Source organism: Nanorana parkeri, unplaced genomic scaffold (genome assembly GCF_000935625.1).
Source record: "Nanorana parkeri isolate BGI_ZX_2015 unplaced genomic scaffold, ASM93562v1 scaffold2023, whole genome shotgun sequence".
NCBI lineage: Eukaryota > Metazoa > Chordata > Amphibia > Anura > Dicroglossidae > Nanorana > Nanorana parkeri.
Window position 1 is genome coordinate 208,201 of NW_017308291.1, and position 21,372 is coordinate 229,572.

Genomic DNA, 21,372 nt, shown 5'->3' on the forward strand with positions numbered 1-21,372 from the left:
TAAGCTTCAGTTACTGAGCTATGTAAAAGCAGGTTAAAAAAAAGGGATCCTATGGCGCCACTTGCTGGCTGTAACTGAAAATACAATATAAACTAGGACACAACAGCACAGACCAAAGCTCACAAACATGACAAGATAACTCAAATGCATTTACAGGTAGAAGGCAGGCTCATAAAAATGGACAAATTCAGAACCCAGTGAAGGAGTTTCGAGTGTGGATGTTCTGGTTACTAGAAACAGAAGGTCCATGATGTGACTTCGCATGGTGAGTCACCGGCAGGAGATGTGTAGACCACAGACGCAGCACTACCAAAGCGTTTCAGGACCCCTTCTTCAGAATGGAGATACATTCCTTTATACACCAACAACAAACTGTGCAGGAGTTTCTTGAACTATTCTGTTGAAGACTGGTTGATGGGCCCGGATGCTTCCCTCATTTCTGAATTTATTCCCCTGAAGCTGCAGGTACCAAACTTGCTTGGAGAAAGGCTGAGAAAACGCACCACATGTGCCACTTCGGATGTAACTTCTTGCTTCAATGTGATACATCTACACCATGTTAACTCTATGTTTATGCTAAACTCCTCTGGCTGGCTTTCCCACCCCTCCTAAAGTAAGCTAAACCAACGCCCCTGTGACTGACCGCCTGGTACCCCGACTGGGTACCCTTCGTCAGAGATCAGCTTCCTCTCCGCTGGAACCTGAATTCCAGTGTCCTCAGCCCAAACCTGCCTAATAATTGGACAGAACCAATATATTAGGACAGAACGCTAAACTCCTCAATCATCAGACAACACCAATGTTGAAGAGTAAATCAAGAACTGCTTTATTGAGGAAGAGCACACAGAGTTTATACCTCACACCATCAGATAAGCATTCATTGTTACATGGAACAGTCCCCTCCCCCAGACAGCTAGGTGCCACATTGGATTGTCTTAGAGAGGAGCTTAATCCCATCACTGTAAACAATGGCCCCTCCAGACAGCCTGCTGCCTTTAGAAGAATGGTTCATATCAAGTCACATAGTGACCAGCTCTCACCAGATAAAATATTAACTGAAAACACACACAGCACACAAAGTTCTCTGGGGTAATAAATCTCTGCAGCCCTAGGTCCATGGTCAGTAGGAAGGAGGCTAGCCCTCAGGCTCCTCCAGCAGCCCCAGTGACGGTTCAGTCCATCACAGCCCCTTCTTGCTTGCCCCCTGTACCAGAGCCATGTCCTGTGCAGTGTTTTCTTATGGTTGGGCACAAATCCTCTTCAACGTTGGCCATCGCTGCACACTGAGACCTCATAGACTTCTATAGGACCATCCAACAAACCAACATCTGAGAGGGCACCAAGCAGCCAAATAGTATTTTCTTCTGCTTCAGAACAATTCCTGCACAGGAGGCAAAATTAGCAAAAGAGTAAGTAAGGAGGGGCGGAGGGTGGGTTAGGAGTTTAGTATAAAAGTAGTTTCTTTTAAAGCCCATCTATATTGTTGTCTGTTCCCGGGCTTGTGGAAATATTCTCCTATCAGGTTTCCTGATGTGGACCAAGCCTTGGAACTGTGCATTGAAACAGCCACTTGTAGTGTCCCCAAAAGAAAACCTGTGGAGCAAGGTGACAACACGAGAAAAATTGGGAGAAAGGCATAGAGTATTGTCACCCTAATACAGAAGGTACTGAACAAGAACCTTCATTTCATGGTACAATAACAAAGTATCATTTCAATTAGGGATGCACCGATACCGAGTGTTTGGGAGAGTATTCGTACTCGCCCAAATGCTCCGATACCTTCCCCGATACTGGAATTTCCAGTCAGAGGAAGACCTCCTCTGACCAGCTGCGGTAGAGGAACATGGAACCGGCTTCCTGGGCAATCAGGACGCCTGGCTGCGAGAAAACGACCTGCCTCCCGGCTTCCTGATTGGCCGGGAAGCAGGCTCAGCGATAACTGGCTGGGAAGCCGGCTTCCCAGCCAATCAGCATCGAGCCGGCCGAACACGAGGCTCCTTGCTGATTGGCCGGGAAGCCTGCCTCCCAGCTAATCCACATAAAGCCAGTTTTCTGGCCAATCAGGAAGCCGAGAGGCCAGTAATTATTCGCCACCCAGCTTCCTGATTGTTGTTTGGCCAGGAAACTGGCTTCCCAGCCATAGAGCCCACTTCCCGGGCAATCAGGAAGCATGCAGTATGTCATTACCCGTTGCCTGGCTTCCTGATTGCCCGGGAAGCCGGCTCCATGACTGCGAAAGCACCGGTATAGTTATTCGGTATCGACGATTACCAAAAGCAAAATATGTGTACTCGATGCCGAAAAAACAGTATCGGTGCATCTGTAATTTCAATGAAATGTTGCAGATTTAAAATGATTAAAATTACTTTTAAAAAGACAAACATGTTAAAGCTTATCTGAGATTTTAGTGATTGAGTTTATGTGCACTTAAAGCAGAACTCTGCGCAAAATGTATCTTACCCCACACTCCAAGGGTTACGTGCAAGTTTTTTTTTAAAGTTATACTCACCAGAGCTGTGGAGCCAGCTGGCTGCAATTCCAGTCCCTGAAGCCCGTCTCCTCCTCCGCTGCAGAGATGTTATGTCTCTTAGCATCCAATAAAATGTATATAGAACGTGATGACTTAAGGATTCTTAAACCGCTGCAGCAGAGGGGGAGAGAGGCTGGAAGGACCGGTCTAAGAACAAGCCAGTTCTCAGGTTCAGGTGAGTGTACATTTTTTTCTTTAGCACCTAGACAATAACGAACACTTAACCCTTACAGTGCAGGAGTTGCCCCACTAAGGATAAGAATAATTGTGCCCTGCTTTAAGATACAAATGCCATTAAGAAACCATAACAAATGAATTACCAATACCAAGTCAAAAGCATAGCTGACCCTATAAATCCAACAGGCTTTAGTAGCTTAACAGTAGCTCATCCACCTCTGATCTGGACAGTCATTGTGCAAACTAAAGAAATTAAATTAGGGGGGAAAAAAAAACAAAAACAAAAAAACAGTAAATTGTCACTGTAAGTACTTTCACGCCATCTAGTGGTCTATAGGAGGTACAACATTTATAATACCATAAAACTAACATGAAAAGTAACATTCAATGTAAAATCTTTAGCAATATAACTTCCCTGTATCCCTTGCATGTCAGAAATGAGGAGTGCAGATTCAAGCGCTGTGAACTATTACAGGGCATCTGAACGGTCATATTTCAGGCAACAGGAGCAGCAAGGGGCGGGAGGGGAGCATTAAGCTTATAAGAGGGGATGGCAGGAGGAGAATCTCAGCATCTCAGCAGTGTGATGCTGTTCATTCATAATCCAAAGCGCCTGCTGAACATTGGTAACAAAAAACAGGAATTGGGAGAATCGGATCTGAATAGTGTTGTCGTTACCTGGGCTATGCATTGCCGCAGAGTTGTGAATCGCAAGACTGACTGAACAAAACTGCATATATGTCAGAAGGGAAAATGTTTATGAATGTATTAGTGTATTTTTTTTTCATTTTTTAGTTTAATCTGCTGATATTTTCCTTTCCAGTTCCTCTTTCCCACCTCCCACTATTGCATCAACAGGCTACAAAAAAAAAAAATAATTAAACAAAAAAAATAAGTTTATTGGAAGACATCACAAGACACAGGGAGTGTCATTATGAAACAAATGGGTTATGCAGTTACCTTCAGGTGATTGGACATTGGCAAATCAAAGCTGTTAGGACAGCCCTGTATAACAACCCCCTACCCACCACCACCCTCTCCCTGCCCACCACCACCCCACCCACTCCCAGCCTGCCTCAGTTTTATAGCAAGCATTACAAAAGGGGATCACAAAAAAAAATAGAAGGGGAGGCTCCTGTGATGTACTCCAAGAAAATGAAGGGTGTTTTGTTTTTTTAGGCAAAAGAAAAAATGTGTTTTCTTGATCATACATCACAGGGCACAGGGGGCACATTCTGAAATGGATGGGTCATCCTAAACCAACAGTTGGCAGGACAACATAGCACACAACGGCTTAACAGGCCACATGATAAACCCCAACAGGGTACTAGTAGGAGCCCACAAGTCAGAGGGTCGCCGGTAGAACTTTGCCTCCGAAGCTAAAAGAAGCCTGAACATCTACCGGGTAAGACTCGGCAAAAGTGTAAACAGAGGACTGGGTGGCAACCTAGAAGATCTAAAGACACTCCGCCTGCAAAAAATTGTGCATGTACAATATTTTGTGATTGCACCACACTTGAACGCAGGGCAATGTATTACCATGCGTTCTGGGGCAGCTGATGACAGGAATGGCACTGCCAGGCCCCCTCCTACCCCAGAACGCAAGGAGACTTTGTGTATGCGATCCCTTGCATTCTGGGCCAGGGTGTAAACGAGCCTTTAAAATTACAGGAGTCAGAAGAGCCACATTGTAAATAAAAGAAAATTACAGCAATGTATGTAAAGGTATAAAAGGATTTTAGGGCTTATTCACACCAATTACAGTGCATTCCGGAGTGGTAGCTGCTGAAACGCACACAAAACTCCCCCCTGCATTCTGGGGCTGGAGGGGGCATGGCGATGCATTAAAGACAATGGCACCTCAGCCACGCCCCTCTTCCGCAATGTGATTGCCCGTACTGGAACGTGTGGCAAAACAATGCCTGCGTTCCGGTCCAGTGTGATTGCAAAAAACACTGCATGCACTATTTTTTGGTGCTCACACTGAACCGGAACAGAGGCATTGTTTTGCCACGTGTTCCAGTGCGGGCGCCCACAGTGCGGGCAGGGGGCGTGGCTGCAGTGCCATTGACTTCAATGCATCGCCATGCCCCCTCCCACCCCAGAACACAGGTGTGTACGATACAGTGTGTTCCAGCAGCAACCGCTCTGGAACGCACTGTAATTGGTGTGAGCAAGCCCTTAGGGACAGTACTGCTGGACAATGACAGGTACAGCACAGTAATTAATGACCCCTGCAGCATGTAGAATACAAGACCTTGTCACAGTACCATTCAGCAACAGGGCCAGCACAATGCTTAAACTACAAGCCCCATTGGTATTAACTTCAAGCCACTATCTCACTGCAGATGTCTCCCTACCTCTGTCCCCTCCTCGATCTTCTCGGTGTCCCCGAGGTCCGTCCGTCAACAGCCGCAACACCTCCAAACCACGCCCACTCCTCCTGCTAACCAATCCCGAGAAGGCAGCAGGAGTCTGACCCCACCCATTCGGCTGTCTCCAACTCCACCTACAATGTCCGGGGTTGCGGAGACTGGACTGCTCGTCAGTCTGTCCGCTCCAGTAGTGTGCCCTGGGAGTGGGCACCAATGCCAGGACCCGGGTGGGATTGAAAGCCCTGTTCCTAACCGGGCCCCCCCTCTGTTGCGGGCCCCATAGCGCCCGCATGGGTCGCTATGGCGGTAGTTCCGCCACTGTATCTAGCTATATTGCAATGAGAGGCTGGCTGCCACATTTGGGGAACCTCAGAAATGATAAAAATAGGGTCAGATTGCTGATGGGAGCAGTAGCAGAGAGGTGTAAACAGTGGAGGGAAACTTCTTCATGAACAGGAGATAAGGAAGGTGGATGGCAGAGACCACCCTAAGAAGAAACGACGCCCGCACAGCTATGGGGCTAAGAACAGTTTTAGGTAAACTTGATAAAAGATTCATTAGAAATAGCAGATAAGGTTGTTCATCTCTCAGAAAACCGAGAAGGCTTCCATCACCTCAGGACAGAAACCACAAAAAAAAACAACACAAAAAAATAGGCTGGTAGTGGGAATGGAGATGCGGGGCTTCCTTACAGCTTTGCTTTGCCAGTGCCCATCAACTGAAGGTTGCTGCATTTGAAACTTTAACTCTGTGTCCGGATATACAATTAAGAGAGTCAGAACTTAAGATAGTCAAAGTTGTTCCAGGTCAGTGAGCTCCAAAATAATGACACCATTGGCAAGACAGCCAGAAAACTAGCAATTTTAGGAGAAGTCAGCAATGGTAGCCTTTAGGATTCCCTCAATACAGGCCATGTGGGGGTAATAGAGACAGTTCTTACTTAGTCCTCGTTCACACTGAGCGGTTTATCGCGTGGATTTACGCTGCAAAATCACGCATATGTAAAGAATGTAAACTTAGACACCCCCAAAATAATATTCTAATAACATGTTAAGGTTCTCTTAGTAAGGACACATTGACACTCTAAGCTAAACTACTGTTTTTACATATTTCCGCGCGATATCGCTCCATGTAGTTCGTCCAATCCATTTCAATGGACCTGTTCACATCTTACAGCTAATTGTCGCTGGTACATGACCCTTTTTTTGCGCGGATGTCGCGCAATTTTGCTCCCAATTGCTTGCAGCACAATACGAAAAGTTGCGCAATATCGCGCTGAAAACCGTGCGTTTTCCTTGTCGCTCAGTGTGAATGGGGTGTTAAAGTAGATGTAAACACTTACTAAATACTCAGTTTGCTAAATCTCTGTAAATCATAAGCAATTACCATATTCTGGTGCCAACATGGCCCCGTCGTCTGTCAGAGTTTTAGTCCCAAACTACACAATACAAAACTCACAGTACTGATGTCCCCATACCTCTTACCTCATGTCTCCTGGTGTTTCCATTCAGGCTTAGCCTCTCCTAAATGCAGTCAGATGCCTTGGGCTGATAACTCTAGGAAGCCTTCTGTAGACCCTTCCAGGTAGAATATTCTGCTTGTAAGCAATGGTCATCTCAGTGTTTATGTCATCTGTCTTACTGCTTGGCCATTCTACCCACTAAAATGAATATAAGTCCCAGGGACTATTTACACCTATGCATTAGTGCGACGCATGGTAACACCATATATGCTTTAGTGCATTGCAGTACCATTCATTTTCAATGTCACCGCAATGCATGATAAGCACTACCGTGTGTTGTGTGCAGAGATTGCAAAAAATGGTGCTTGTCCGATTTTAGGTCTGCTTGCAGCCCATTCAAATGAATGGTGTGCGCTAATGCACCACAACAGAGTGACGTCACTGCTATGCCTGATGAAGGGATCCTGTGTGGTCCCGAAAGTACTTGTTTATTTGACATAAGTTTTGAATAAATTCACGATTGACTATCCTTGAAGGAGTCTGGTGTGCTGGTGACCATCTCTTTATTATCTGCAACTTGCAGCGCCATCCGCAGTCATTCCAAGCACCATTCCCCATATTTGGGATTATCCGATAAGGAGTGCAACAAACCTCTCTTCATATCCTAGGAGTAGGCTTTGGCCTCCTTGACCATCCTAATTATAGTGTCCTGTGCAGGGCTGAAGCAAATTCAGATGTTCCTTGGATATGGCATTAGCATCTCAGCAGCATAACCAGAGTGCTTTGAGCATCTGTATGGACATAAGAACCCATGCGGCACACAACCGGTGAAGTTCCTATTATGGTGGGTCACTGGTGGAACAGACCATTTAACAAATTCACTCTCAAAGGGGAACGGTGCTAGATTGCACATGTGGAGCCTGGGATAGTGTACAGTCGGCATAGAGGAATATTTTGAACAGCTATGTAAAGGGAAGTTCTTCACAGCTGTATGGACTCTAAAAACCGGGCTGGAGAGGGCAGGGACATCCTCCACATTCAGAGTAGTGCACACTGCATCAATAACATCCAAAAAGACTTGTAATATTTGGGTGACGCAAGGAGACTGTCAAGCCTGAAAAACAGTTTCTTCTTCAGAGAGAGACTGTGAGGAGTCAGAATCCAAGTCCAAAATGGTCACACATATTAGTGATTCGTCCTGATCTAAGGGCTCCGAGGGTCAGTGATCAACTCTGCAGGATATGGTGCTAAAGCACCTTTAGAGCCCGGTTAGTTGAGCACATTAAGCTGAGATGTCCTGAGTGGATGTGGAGGAGACCCAATGGAGCAGAGGAAGACAGGTGATGAACACCCTATAACTATAGAGGCACCAGTTCCCTCAGAGGATGCTGATAAGATGCCTCCAGAACCACTATGGACTGGGTTCCCCCATAGCATTGGGACTGCAATCTCTGTCTATGTGCAGACATGTTGCTTCAAATGTGTGGGGAAAGGCCCTCGGGTACTCAAATAGCCATACAGCTGGTGCTAAAGAGGGTCAGACGGCCAAAGGTGACCAAGTCACTGTAGGCAGGCAATGGAAACAGACAGGAGTTCCACATGGTGCATTGCAAAAAAGGAGTAGCAGCGGAATGGGGCTTTCTTTACACTGAACGGCAGACAAGAGAGAGCAATGCTTGTTTGTGTCATTCCACCCAAAAATAAAGCGACCAGTCCCTCTGTGTTAGCCCTTAACATGGTGAAACTGGTGGTGACTGGAAATTTGAAAGGAGCCCGGTGGTGCAATAGAAAGCTAACTTCCGATGCTTTAGCCCAAACACTTGTAGCACCTTGCTGAAAAAGGAGTGCTAGATCCTATATATTTATATAGTCTATGTTCAGTTCAACTGTGACAGAACAATCTGTGAAGCTGTGTCTGCCTCTGGGTGGGTGTGCTACCACACAGGGCAGAACAGCCAATGAGGATTGCTTTGGGCATTTATGTCTCCCAGCCAATCACTGCAGGACAGTAGCAGCGATGCATGCTGGGAGAGGATATAAATGCTGAGTGTGGCTGATGCAACAGTCTCTTCCCTTCCCTGGGGCCCTCCTGGCCTGGGGCAGGATGCTTGCTGTTGAAGAGAGAGAATGGACTAGGCCCAAGCCTGGGGCCTAGGCCTGGACACTGGGGCCTGAGCCTGGAGGCCCAGTGGTCAGCCACGCGTGTCTGAAGTTGAGCCTGAACAAGACCCTTGACAGTACTGCTTGCCAGAAGTTCTCCACACAGATTGCCTGTATGGCTTAAAGGTCCAAGTCTGTGGTGGCAGCAGTTACTTTGCTCTGATTCAAATACAAGGAGTCTACCTTCATGCTGGATGTGCCTGACCCTCTTCCCTCCCCCCCCATGAGTCACTGGAAGTGGTAAGTGCTATTGGGGCAGCCATGTGTTTTTTTTATAATCCCTAGACAGGCTATGGAAGACCCGATCATTTCAGCGGCTCCTTCGGGGTGAGCGCTACACACTCTTACTCACAGAATGGGTCTCCAGAGACAGTGTCAGGCTCTGGGACTATGTCACAGCTCTGGACCTGGAAAGCACTCGGTGGATGACTTTTACCAGTACACACAGGTCGGGAAATCACCAAAATGCAGAACCCAGTGCCCGAAGGTCACATTCCAGTCTGGCCCTGCACAGCCAGTACAGCACTCCCAAGTCAGGCTTAGGAAACAGTAATCCAGGTACCTGCTATGAAGAGACCAGCTCAAGCAGTGATGTGGCAAGGAATCTTGACTGAAGTCAATGAAAGAAAAACATCCATGAACCAAATTAAAAAAAGACATCTATCCTCCAATTGCAAAATACTGAGGCATGCTGGGTACAGGATGGGTTTTTACGAGGGCTGGCTTAAATTTTTTCTGTTTGCCAGTGTTGTCTTCCTGTAGACGGCAACATATCCAGACTGTATCTGAATTTCTGTGTCCCTCAATGGATGAGTTTTGGATAGAGTAGGGTCAAAATGAGGGATGCACAGATACCGATATTTTGCAATGGATACCAGCTTTGGATCAGTTGCTATGCGGTATCGGGTATTTGGGCGAGTACTCGTCCAAATGCTCCGATGCCTGGCCCGATACTTCTGGTATCAGGAAGCCGAGCAGCGCGTCATTACACGCTGCCCAGCTTCCTGATTGGCCGGGAAGCCGGCTTCATGCTCCCTCGTTACCTCATAACGAGGGCACATGGAGACGGCTTCCCGGCCAATCAGGAGGCCGGGTGCCTCGTCACTACACAGCGCCCGGCTTCCTGATTGGCCAGAAAGCAGGCTCCATGCTTTCTCGTCACCTAGTGACGAGAAGAATGGGGACGGCTTCTCTGCTAATCGGGAAGCCGGGTGGCGAGTCATTACACATCGCCTGGCTTCTGGAATGGGACTTCCGGTACTTGGTATTGTCGAGTACTGTAAAAAAAATACCGGTACTCGATACCGAAATACCTGTATCAGTGCATCCCTAGTCAAAACCCCTACCAGGTTATTGCTTGCCATCTATATAACAATGGGAAATATTTGTACACTCGGTCCCAATGATGCAACAGGAAGTTAAGATTAAATTTCCCCCCTTAGAAATTTGCCCCCATTGTAAAAAATTTCCCTTACCTTTTATTCTACTGAAAAAGGAGCAGTGGAGGGGAAGGTTGAATGACAGGACATGGTACATATCCCCTGGGTACTTCACTAAAGTGTTTTTGGGGGTAATAAGCAAACTAAAGTACACAACTACGCAACAACTGTAGCTTGACTTAATTGTACAAGCAGTACATACAAATCAACAAGAGGGTGACTAAACCACACCCAGGGCTTAGAAAAATCACACCGACACCAAGTGAGAATTAAACCTTTTATTAGTGTATTCACATATTCGGCAAATGCAACACGCACAAAGCTTATGTCAAGTTCACGAGTTCTACCAATACACCGAACTACTGGTAAAACTAGTTCACAAATGTTAAATGCTTTTGCCAATTACGCTGTTTTTTTACGGTTCGGCTTTCTGCTTACCACTGAAAAGTCTCGGGATTGCATCTATGTACTACAGCAAGCATCCTCAACTCCAGATCTTCAATGACCCACAGCAGGGCATGTTTTCAGGAAGCCTTCAATTTTTTTACGTGGTGGGCACAACCGGGGCGAGTGGAACATTCCACTTGTTCCCCCCAAAGAAGAAACTCCTCAAACATGGCCGGCGGCAGGATGGGGGTAACGATACGCTATACAGGCGCGTAATCACTTTCCGCAACTTAGCCTAGTGATTATTCAACCTAACACTGGCCACAAAGTTTGTTCTGAAAGCCAACAAAGGTCACTAGCTGTACTTACAAAGTACATTACTAATGTAGTCAATGCAGCCCAGGGAGAAGGGGGGAAAAGAGAGGGAGATAGGGAGAGAAAAGAGGGATGAAAGGAAATCCTGCCACTCTCACGTTTATAAAAAGAACAGACAGCTACAGAACAAGTTTGTTAGTAAGATGTACACTTTTTTAGGTCAGAGTACCCTTGTCTACACAACCTTTGACCCCACCTGTCCCTAAATGCAGACAGCCGGAAAGATACTTTTATAGGGTGCAAAATGTAGTGTCACAGGGACTAAAATAAAAGAAGCAGACACACCCTAATCGGTATCTAAAAATGTAGAACAGCAAAAAAAAATAAAAATGTAGTAACTATACATGGCACATAAGAGGACTGCTCATACACTCCAATATATGCCCAATAATACATTAAAGGTCCTTTAAAACATCCCTTCCCAAAGTAAGGAGTGACTTCACACTGCACTTTCCTCTACGGTATCAGAAAACGTTATCCAACAAGGTGCTTTAAGCTGATGGGACCTCAAGTGCTGTTTCTCAGTATTTTTTATTTTGGATTTGTAAACAGTTCCTGGGGACCACACACAAATACTAATGGACAGACGAGCTGAATTAAGTCTGTTGCCAAGACTTCGTATTGAACCCACAGGTCGTACAAGGGGGTTAAAAAATAAAGATAGAAGCCCCATTAGGACATGCTGGAGCAGCGGACTGAAGGAGAGCCCATTTGAGTCAACACTTTGTCCAGCCATTGTAAAGGTCTGTTTAGATGAAGCTCAATCCAACATGGAGTGCTTGTGACTGTCTGCCGCCTGAAAAGACAGGAGAGAAATGCTCAGACAGGGGAACACAAAAACAGCAGAAATGTCAATGCTGCAGGAGAAGTGAAAAAAACATACACAGCTATTCACAGAAGGGTGAAGGGTTTGGAGAAGGCAGGAGAAGGGAACAATCTCGGCCAAAATTGTTGATTTGGAAAAATTCTCCAATTCAGCTCACTTTCCAGTTCAGCTATGTTGTCCTAGATCAGCGGTTCTCAACCTGTGGGTCGCAGCATCCACTTCTGCTGCGCTAGGTGGGAGGCTCCTCTGCCTCCTCCTAGCGCAGCAGTGTCAGTCAGCGGGAGGACAGCAACGGCTTTGAATATAAAAGTGCCGCTATACACACTCCCTGGCCGCTGCAGCGACATCTAGTGGCCGGGGAGTGTGTACAGCAGGACTTTTCTATTCACAGCCGCTGCTGTCCTCCTGCCTCCCATACAATGTGAGCTCTGCAGGAGGCGGGTGTCAAAGCAGTGCGGGGGCTGAGAAGGCTGCATGGAGACAAAGCAGGCAAGCAGGGGCTGGGGAGGGCTTATATTCTTGGGAGTGTGCTTCTATTTTTAGTCCCAAGTCCAGCGCCTTACTAATTCTGGAGTCCAGCGCTCCGTTGGGGGTCACCACAACTTGGCAAATGTTACCAAGGGGTCCCAGCCCTAGAAGGGTTGAGAACCACTGTCCTAGATTGTTCACTTCTCCTGCCTTCTCCAAACTCTTCACCCTTTTGTGAATAACCCTGATAATATTCTTAAAGCGTTAAGCCCAATAGCAAACAGTAGGTGTTACTAACCTCCCCTGATAAAGACATCCTTGTCAGTTTGCCCACTCTGAGCAGAGTGACTGTGCCTTCTGAAAGCCCCTTCCCTGCCAGAGCTGCAAGTTAGTGCGTCTATAAGTATGGGGGGGCGGCACGTGGCATGGATTTTAAGGAGAATTATGAGGCGAGTGCTTTTCACTCAGCCTCATAATCTGAGCCGACCTGTGACAATGAAAGTGTCACAGGTCGGCTCAGTAGATCGGGAAGTGAGCGAACACATACCGCTGCTCGCTCACTTCTCGATCTATCCCCGCAGGTGAGCTGTGACGGGGAGTGACTGGATTCCCCCCTCCCCTGTCCGATCCTCCAGCGCTGACTGGTGGAACGGAGGGGGCGGGTACAGCTGGCTCTGCCTCTAGATAGGCAGAGGCAGCTGTCACTCACACAGCTCGGCGAATCCAGACAGAATTGTTGCGATCTGTGTCAGCTGCGGCGTCTTGGTATACCGCGAGCTGCACCTCGCGGTATACTGAGATTAGGGTGACGGGAGGACGCTAGTTTGTGTCCTCCCGTAACCCTTTGGAGAACTATGGGGAAAAGCCCTAACCCCATAGTTCTCCTTTAACCAATTTGCCAGGCCTGAACACAGTCAGTCACATTAAGTATTGGTGGCGAGGAGGGTGGCGTTCATTCACAGGGGTAAGCTCATACACAAAAGTGGAGTGATAACTCCTGCCCTCCAGCAGCAGACGCTACCACTTTGCCATGAATGAGACAGTGCCTCTTTAAAAGGAGAATTATGGGGTGAGTGAAAAACACTCATCCCCATAATTCAAGCCAACCTGTGACAAAGAAGCTGTCACAGGTCGGCTCCATTGTTTGGGAAATCAGCAAACAGACACCGCCGATTGCTGACTTCCCGATCATCTCCCTGCAGAAAGCGGTGACCGTCAGTCATTGCCCCCCATAGGGATTCCCCCCCTCCCCTCTCTGATCCTCCAGCGCTGACTGGAGGAAAGAACAGGGAGGGGGCGAGCACAGCTGCCTCTAGATAGGCAAAGCGCACTGTCAATCATCTAACAGGGTGGATCTTGACAGTATTGTTGAGATCCGTCCGAGCTGCAGCGTATATAGCGGGCTACTGAGTTTTGGGTCACGGGAAGAGGTTAGTATATGTCCTCCCGTGACCCTGAAGAGAACTATGGGGGAAAAAGGTTACCCCATAGTTCTCTTAAGAACATACAAGCAACTATCCAACAGCAAATCTTCTGCATTTCTCTGCAGTAATCGGACATTGTTCTCATAGTTATTGTAGGGGTGGGTAAAACTGGCAGCTAGGATTTTTGGTTTTGCCTCCATCAGGGTCAACGGTATTAAAAAAAAAAGAAAGTAATGTTTCACCTGAAGCCTTTTAACCTTAATATGCAGCAAAATTGCATGGGTCTTACCAAGGTGGAGGAAGAAAGAGGGCATGAGAGAGAGAGAGAGAGAGAGAAGCAAGGTAGAGAGCTGCACAAGTAAAGAGTACCTGTATTCGGCACCCCAGCCTTTCACAAAGCTCATTCTGATGGTGCACATTCTGGTTAATTGGTAAACTGCTTCAAATCCCTGGTTTACTGACTGAGCAAGGAGGGCAGCAAACTCTTGATTATTGAAGATCGTCAGGTTACAGCCTGTCATTAAGAGCCGACATACAGAAACTTTCAGAGTAAGACAAAATTTTACATAATTAAAACAGGACTAAAATTACATAGCAAAAACAGTTAGCAGGTAGGCGGTTATGGCAGGAGACAATGCATGCCTCTTCTGCTATAAAACATTGTTCTATCTTCCATCAATGTTTCTCTGTATTATACAAGGACTAACATATGTGCAGCCCAGTGACCAAACCTGGCAGTAAGAGCACGGTGCCAGGACAAAGTAACTACTGTGCTTAGAAACTGAACATCCAATCACCAGGCCCGAACACGGTCACATTGGTAAGCTTTAACACCATCAGACACCAGAGCCTAACTGGTGTGGATTTCTGCAGAAGGGAGATGGCAAGTAACCTTGTCTCATAGCTTTGGTCCTCCATCCCCTTAATGAGTTTAGTTGCCCTTCTCTGGACTCTTCCCAGCTCAAGGACATCCTTTCTGTGGATTGGTGACCAAGACTGAACCGCATACTCTAGATGAGGCCGAACCAGCGATCTATAAAGTGCCAAAATGATCACTTTGTCTCTACAGGACATTCCTTTTTAATACAAGACGTTACTTTGCTCGCTTTGTTTGCTGCAGCCCGGCATTGCAAGCTATTGTTCAATCTGTGGTCTTCTATGACCCCCAAATCTTTTTCCATTTCTGACCTCCCTAGTGGAGTTCCCATTAATGTGTATTCCTCTTGCCTGTTTTTAACCCGAAATTGCATTACTTTACATTTATCAACATTAAACCTCATCTGCCATATAGTTGCCCATTCCCCTATTTTATCCAGGTCCTCCTGTAGTGTTATAATGTCTAATTCCACGTCTATGACCCTCCAGATTTTAGCATCATCAGCAAACACAGAAACCTGGCTATTCACGCCCTTCCCGATATCGTTAATAAACAGGTTGAATAGCATGGGGCCTAGCACAGAACCCTGGGGCACGCCACTCATGACCTTAGACCACATGTGACAAACTCAAGGCCCAGGAGCCGAATCTGGCCCACCAGGCCATTTCCTAGACATAACATTTCATCTATGCCCATAGACCTCAGCTTGTGTACTAAGCATTTATGTGGTACTGTGTCTGTGTACTGTGTTTGAAGTTGAATTTTAAATATTAGCCCACATCATTGTCTACAGCTGAATATCTAAAAAAAAAAAAAAATCATTGGAAAGACTATACAGTCATGTAAAGATGAAGGATTAATTGAAAGGACTATAAAGGAAGGTTAGGTTAAGGACAAGGTTAAGTATCAATGTTTGCAGTTATGTTTGAGGAACAGTTGGGATCCAAGTGTGATGAACAAAAAAAACAATACTGCCCGCTGCCTTTTTGGTGTAGTTTTCAACAAATTGATCTCCCATGGAATAAAATGCATCAAAAACTCACGGCAACAAATGAAAATGCAGCAACAAAACGATTCCTCGGGGTTCAGAACGGGGAGAGCCGAGTGTTACACTCAGGTTATAGTACAAGTAAAATGAAAGAAAAAAAAAAAGGGTGCAACTGGGGTACCCGGAGGATAAGTACACTTACAAAAAAAATCCTGTTCTGCCTATTTAATACTGTACTTGTATCTAACAAGCACAGTAACATATTAAAATTACACCTCTTGGCTTCAATGGCATCTGTGTCCTCTGCAGGCAGAAAGCTTATTCTGTAAATAACTGACAGCAATCACAAGTTCAAGAACCACTGACTGGTTCCCAATCATTAGTGAGGACCTCCAATGTCAGTGACGGCCAGGATTGAGAGCCCGCAAACATGGAAACACTCAGCTATTTCTTAAATGGGAGATGTTTATTAAATGTATCCTCAGGGAGGGGAATCATGCTGAGGAAGGCTAAATATCCAGAATGTGGATGGGAAAGGGTTAAAGTCATACAGCAGAATTCTCATATGACCGAGTAATGCCAAGGGGATGTCCTAGGGCAGAAAAAGAAGCAGCAGAATAAAAGCTCACCTGGAGGAATCTTACACACAGTCGCTGGATGCCATCCATACCGCTGATTACAGTTTGGACTCTGGACAAAAATCGCACTATCGCTGAGGCACTCTGCAAATACTTCTCCACCAATGTAATACAACCGAACTCCTCTTCCTGCGTGAACACAACACAATTTTTGCACCTGAGATTTCGGTTAAAGAAGAAAGGAAAAAGCTGCTGCTGTGCTACCTCTAGAAAACTGTTAATGCTCTACAAAACATGAGACATGAGTGCCCCTTAAATTAAATGTTTACTTTTGTTTTCTTAAAATTTGTTGTTTTTTTTAAAAGAGACCCTGTCCCCAGATATAAAATTTTCTTTAAAACGCTCAGTAGTGGTGAATGATCTGTACTCACATTTTTGCCAACTTGCGCTTCACAAATGACAAGTTCCAGGAGTGTCAGATCCCTGTGTGCTGGCCTTAGCTGCTGCTGCTCTCCCCACCCTTGTCACTGCGGTGTTTGCATGCTCCCTGCTCAGTCTTCTGTCTCCTGTGACAGCATAGGAGACTGAGCAGGAAGAGTGTACACACTGCAGTGGCATGGGAGGGGTGCAGCAGCAGCATATGGTGCCAGCACAATGACGGATCCCTAAAAAGCTGAAGATATGGCTTGGGTAAGCTACAAAACATCAACATTACAGAACGCGGTCCAGTTGAATGTGACTATAGCTATACCACGACCTGGATTAAGGAGAACCTTTGCAAACATTTTAAAAGAACAGAATGACAAATACGCATGCACATCATATACTACTATTGCAACTGTTTCAAATATAAAAGTAATGTCTTGTGACAGGGTCTCTTTAACCATGGAGGAGAAGGAAGCCAACATAAAGGCATTCAGCAGTGACCAAGCAGATCCCTTTTCCTAAATACCTCGGAGCCAACTCATCACGTGGACTTAAAGTGGTCAAAAGCCAAATCTATACATAAAACAGTTACTGTTGAGCTAGTAAATAGCAATAGTAAATGTTGCCTAGACGATGCTACCACCATGCACAAGTAAAATGCAATGGTCTACATAACACAGCTAGTCAGACACACAGGTGAAACTCGAATAATTAGAAGATCGTGCAAAAGTTCATTTATTTTTTTAAAAGGTGAAACTAATATATGAGATAGACTCATTACATGCAAAGCAAGATAGTTCAAGCCATGATTTGTCATAATTGTGATGATTATGGCTTACATCTCATGAAAACCCCAAATCCACAATCTCAGAAAATTAGAATATTACATGCAATCAATAAAACAAGGATTGTACATAGAACAATATCGGACCTCTGAAAAGTATGTAGGTAGGTAGGTGCAGTATGGCCAACGGCCACTAGATGCCCCCATGGGGCCCTGGAGATAGATGCAGCTCTGGCCTGGGAAGACTCTGTGTCCCAGGAGAGTTGATTTATAGGGGGCGCCCGAGAGGGGAGACAGGCAGAGAGTACAGGAGAGCAGGAGTCTAGGACTGTTTGCAGAGTCTCCGGAGGGGGACTGTTTTCTTGAATATAGGCTGGTCCATGGGAAGGACAGGACCAGGCCTAGGACTATGTAGAGCTACAAAGATTTCCTAGTTTCCCCACAGGGGGAAACCCACCGTGCTAGGACTGACAAGGAGGGGATTCCGGAGAATAGTGAAGTGTTAGAAGACTGACGATATTTGCCAGTGGGCCTATGGCAGAAGTAAGTCATGACTCTGGGCTGATGTACCTCTTTCTCTCTAAATTGTATCACCATGCAAGTAACAAGAATTGTGCCGTCATCCCACCCGGGGGTGGCTGAAACGTATACTTTGTTCTGTTTCTACCTTCAAGTAAAATCAACAAAAAGACTCTGTGTGGACTGGTTCTTCTCCCTCCAACCTCTGAGAAGGTGGGGTTCTACCGGAGGGTAGAAGAATAACTTACAAAGACCCCACACTTAAATTTAGCCGAACGTGTATAAGGCACGGCATTATTAAAAGAACCTCCTCAGGAACATATATGGTTCTTATACCAGACAAAGGCAGGAGCTTAATAAATGAATGATGTATTATGAAGGAAAAGTAATCACAGTGCATATATTTACAATTAGATGTTATACAAGACAGTTACACAAAACAAACAGATCCAAAATAAAAAAAATAAAAAAAAAGGAGAAAATTGATAGAAATCCTACTTACAGAAGCACTTGATTCTATCCCGGGGGGGCTGGTGGCAAGGATCCATGGGTCCATATTTAATCTTTTATATCTGAGCTTTTAATAAAAGGAGGCTGGGTTTGTGCTTCTTTTGTTTGTGAGAGGGTGCCTCCATGGCTAGGAGAGGTGTGAAAGAATGGTCCATGCCAAAAGGAATCCCCACACAACATTAAGATGCTACTTGTGTTATATAAATCTAATTTACACTTTACAGCATTTGAGTCATCCCTCACTGAATGAATTAGGGATGCACCGATACTACTTTCCACGTACTCGCCGATACCAATTAACGATACTTTTTCTTAAAGGGACAGGTCACATTTTTTCTAAAGCAATACAAAATAATGATTTTAGGTCAGTTTCTTAATATTATGAAGAACTGTAACTCAAAAGACATGACTGTCAAAAGATAAAAGTTTACTTTGCTTAAATTGTCACAAGGTTATATTAACTCAATTAAATTTCTTATAACATGTTTGTTAATTAAATATTACACAAACAATAACAAAAAGGTGCAATACAGCAATATATAACAGTATAGCAGTGCACTCACTGTGTACTCATAGGGAGCAACAGTATGGGCTAGATTACACTCATTACATTTCCAACCCCATTAAAATCTATGGAGTGAGAAATGTGAAGAGAGCATTGGTAAAGCTCATCAATCAAGTGTAATCTAGTCCTATAATTAATGAGTGAATTAACGTCTGTAATTTTTCTAAAGCCAGTGGCAAGTTTTTTTTAAGGAACAGAAGCATCTCTGCATGGTCAGCTAGAAGTCTGTTCCTGCTATCAGTAAGGACATGTGATGCAGAGCTGAAAATCTCACTTTATTAACTGCCCAGTACTGGAGGGGTTTCTCTGAACGAGGAACACTGATCTCTCCCAGGTATGTGTCCAGCTGTATGTTGGCAGCTGTTGGGAGGACTGGTTCCAGAAGTTGATGGAAATTCACCAGCAATTTGTGCAAAGACACTGTCCAGACTTGTACTTGGCTGGTCACTACGAGGTCTTTTGGCAGATGGTTCCCTGTGCATCTTAGAGGTCGGGGTTTCCTCAGAGTTTTTCTGCAGTTTGAGCATTAACATTTCTTTCATATGCCTGACATTCTCTGTATTAGAAAATAATTGCTCCTTATACCTAGAAAGAACAAAGCAAAACATCATTGATGAATGATATAAAATTAAAAAAGGAGAACAATGAGGTTAAGGTTTTTCCCCATAGTTCTCCTAAGGGTAACAGGAGGACGCAAACTAGCGTCCTCCCGTCACCCTAGGCTCAGTATACCGCGAGCTGTAGCTCGCGGTATATTGAGACGCCGCAGCTGAAGCGGATCCCGACAATTGTGCCGGGATCCGTCCAGCTGCGTAACTGACAGCTGGCTCTGCTTATCTATAGGCAGAGCCAGCTGTACCCGCCCCCCTCCCCCGTCCGTTCCGCCAGTCATCACTGGTGGAGCGGAACGGGGAGGGTGGAATCCAGCCCCTCCCCTGTCACGGCAGAGAGCCGTGACAGGATCGAGAGGTGAGCGAACGCCGCTATGTGTTCGCTCACCTCCCGATCTACTGAGCCGACCTGTGACAGTCTCATTGTCACAGGTCGGCTAGAACTATGAGGTGAGTGAAAAGCACTCACCTCATAGTTCTCCTTTAAGCATACAGTTCTTCCTGTGCATTAAGAAAAATAGACAAATCAGAGCACTTTTAAATAAAAACAATTAAAGTTAAAAATGATAACCACTCCCTAACATTTTAGCTTTTCTATTTCATTATGGGAAAATGAAAGATTATGTTATTAAATTATAATGAATTTAATAGCTAAAAATTAAACATCATTACCTTGAATCAAGTAAAGTTGCCATGCCAGGGTTTTGCTCTGAGTCAGTGAAGCGCCTCTGCAAAGCGGCAAGTAAAGTGCTCCTCATCGTTTTGACACCTTGGTCCTCCTCAGCCATGTTCGATAGAACTTTGTGTACCTCAGTGACAGATGGAATAACATCCAAGGCAAAAGCGTTAGACAAACTCATTTGATAAGAGTCAGCTCTTCAAAAAGGGAGCCACAATGTTCAGCACCTTCTCCATTAGATTCCACTGGTTTGCGGTAATAGTAACAGGGAGCTCATATTCTGATGCATAGACTCCAAAGGCCCGTTTCTGCTCAGAGACTGCAACATGTAGAATGTGCTGTTCCAACAAGTCGGCACGTCTTGTTGGAGCCTTTTAACTGGCTGACCGAGCTGGATCTGGATGTCCTGTAGCCGAGAATATGCCGAGTTGGAATGTTTGAAGTGGCCGATTATTCTGCGTCCGACTCCAACAGCTCCTGCAATGCTGCGCTGTGATAGCAGGCCCTCAGAGACAGCCAGCTGCTAGTGTATTGCCACACATGGAATACTGGGAAGTCCAGCATCTTCCATGCCTTTGATCATGTTTTTGGCACTGTCGCGGACCACAACGTGAACAGACTTTTTGGGAATCGCCCAAGTCTCAAGCATTTCTTCTATCATTATTGCTATTGCTTGACCGGTGTGAGAGCCCTGACATTTTTTTGCGTGGAGCATCACTTGCTGCAGAGTGAAATCACCATCTATCCTCTGTGCTGTTAGGCTGATGAGACAGTGGACTCACACTACTGCTCCAAATGTCAGTGGTGAAGCTAATTGCCTTCATCTCCTCCTGCAACATGCTGGAAATGTGCTTCTTAACTGCATTGTGTATCTGCGGCAAGATAACATCTGTAATGTACCGGCGACTGGGAATCTCATACCTTGGCTCCAAAACATTGAGAAAAGCGACAAAAACCCATATTGTCGACTAATGAAAGTGGTTGATCATCCAGAACAATAAATTGTCTAAGCGCCTTGGTTATTTTCACAGCTCTCGGGTTTTCTCTTGCCATTTTATCTCTTCTGGAAAAGGTTTCATGCAGTGTTAGCTGCTGAGTGCTATTGCTAGCAGCAAATTTGCCATATTCAGCTTTGTGCTTAATTATCAGATTACTGGTATTGAAAGAACTTAGCTTTGTTCCGCCTCTGGATATTTTTGCAGGGCAAAGTTT

The 21,372-nt window shown here is 45.4% G+C and overlaps 1 protein-coding gene across 1 annotated transcript; it reads right to left on the reverse strand.

The window, feature by feature from the left end:
• Positions 1-11,439: 11,439 nt before the first annotated feature.
• Positions 11,440-20,269, reverse strand: LOC108800436 (mothers against decapentaplegic homolog 3-like). Its single transcript, XM_018572418.1, has 5 exons — positions 20,154-20,269; positions 19,271-19,455; positions 16,118-16,255; positions 13,993-14,137; positions 11,440-11,701 (listed from the first exon to the last, which is right to left on the reverse strand). The coding sequence occupies exons 1-5, from the start codon at positions 20,267-20,269 to the stop codon at positions 11,578-11,580; spliced, it is 708 nt and encodes a 235-aa protein (XP_018427920.1). The 3' UTR covers positions 11,440-11,577.
• Between the last annotated feature and the right edge of the window lie 1,103 nt (positions 20,270-21,372).

Coding starts and splice junctions, on each gene's coding strand:
- LOC108800436 (XM_018572418.1), bottom strand. CDS start 20,269: ATGGCTGAGGAGGACCAAGGTGTCAAAACGATGAGGAGCACTTTACTT. Junction 14,138..16,117: donor TGTGTGTAAGATTCCTCCAG/GTGAGCTTTTAT, acceptor TCTTAATGACAG/GCTGTAACCTGACGATCTTC. Junction 11,702..13,992: donor GGCTGGGGTGCCGAATACAG/GTACTCTTTACT, acceptor CTGTCTTTTCAG/GCGGCAGACAGTCACAAGCA.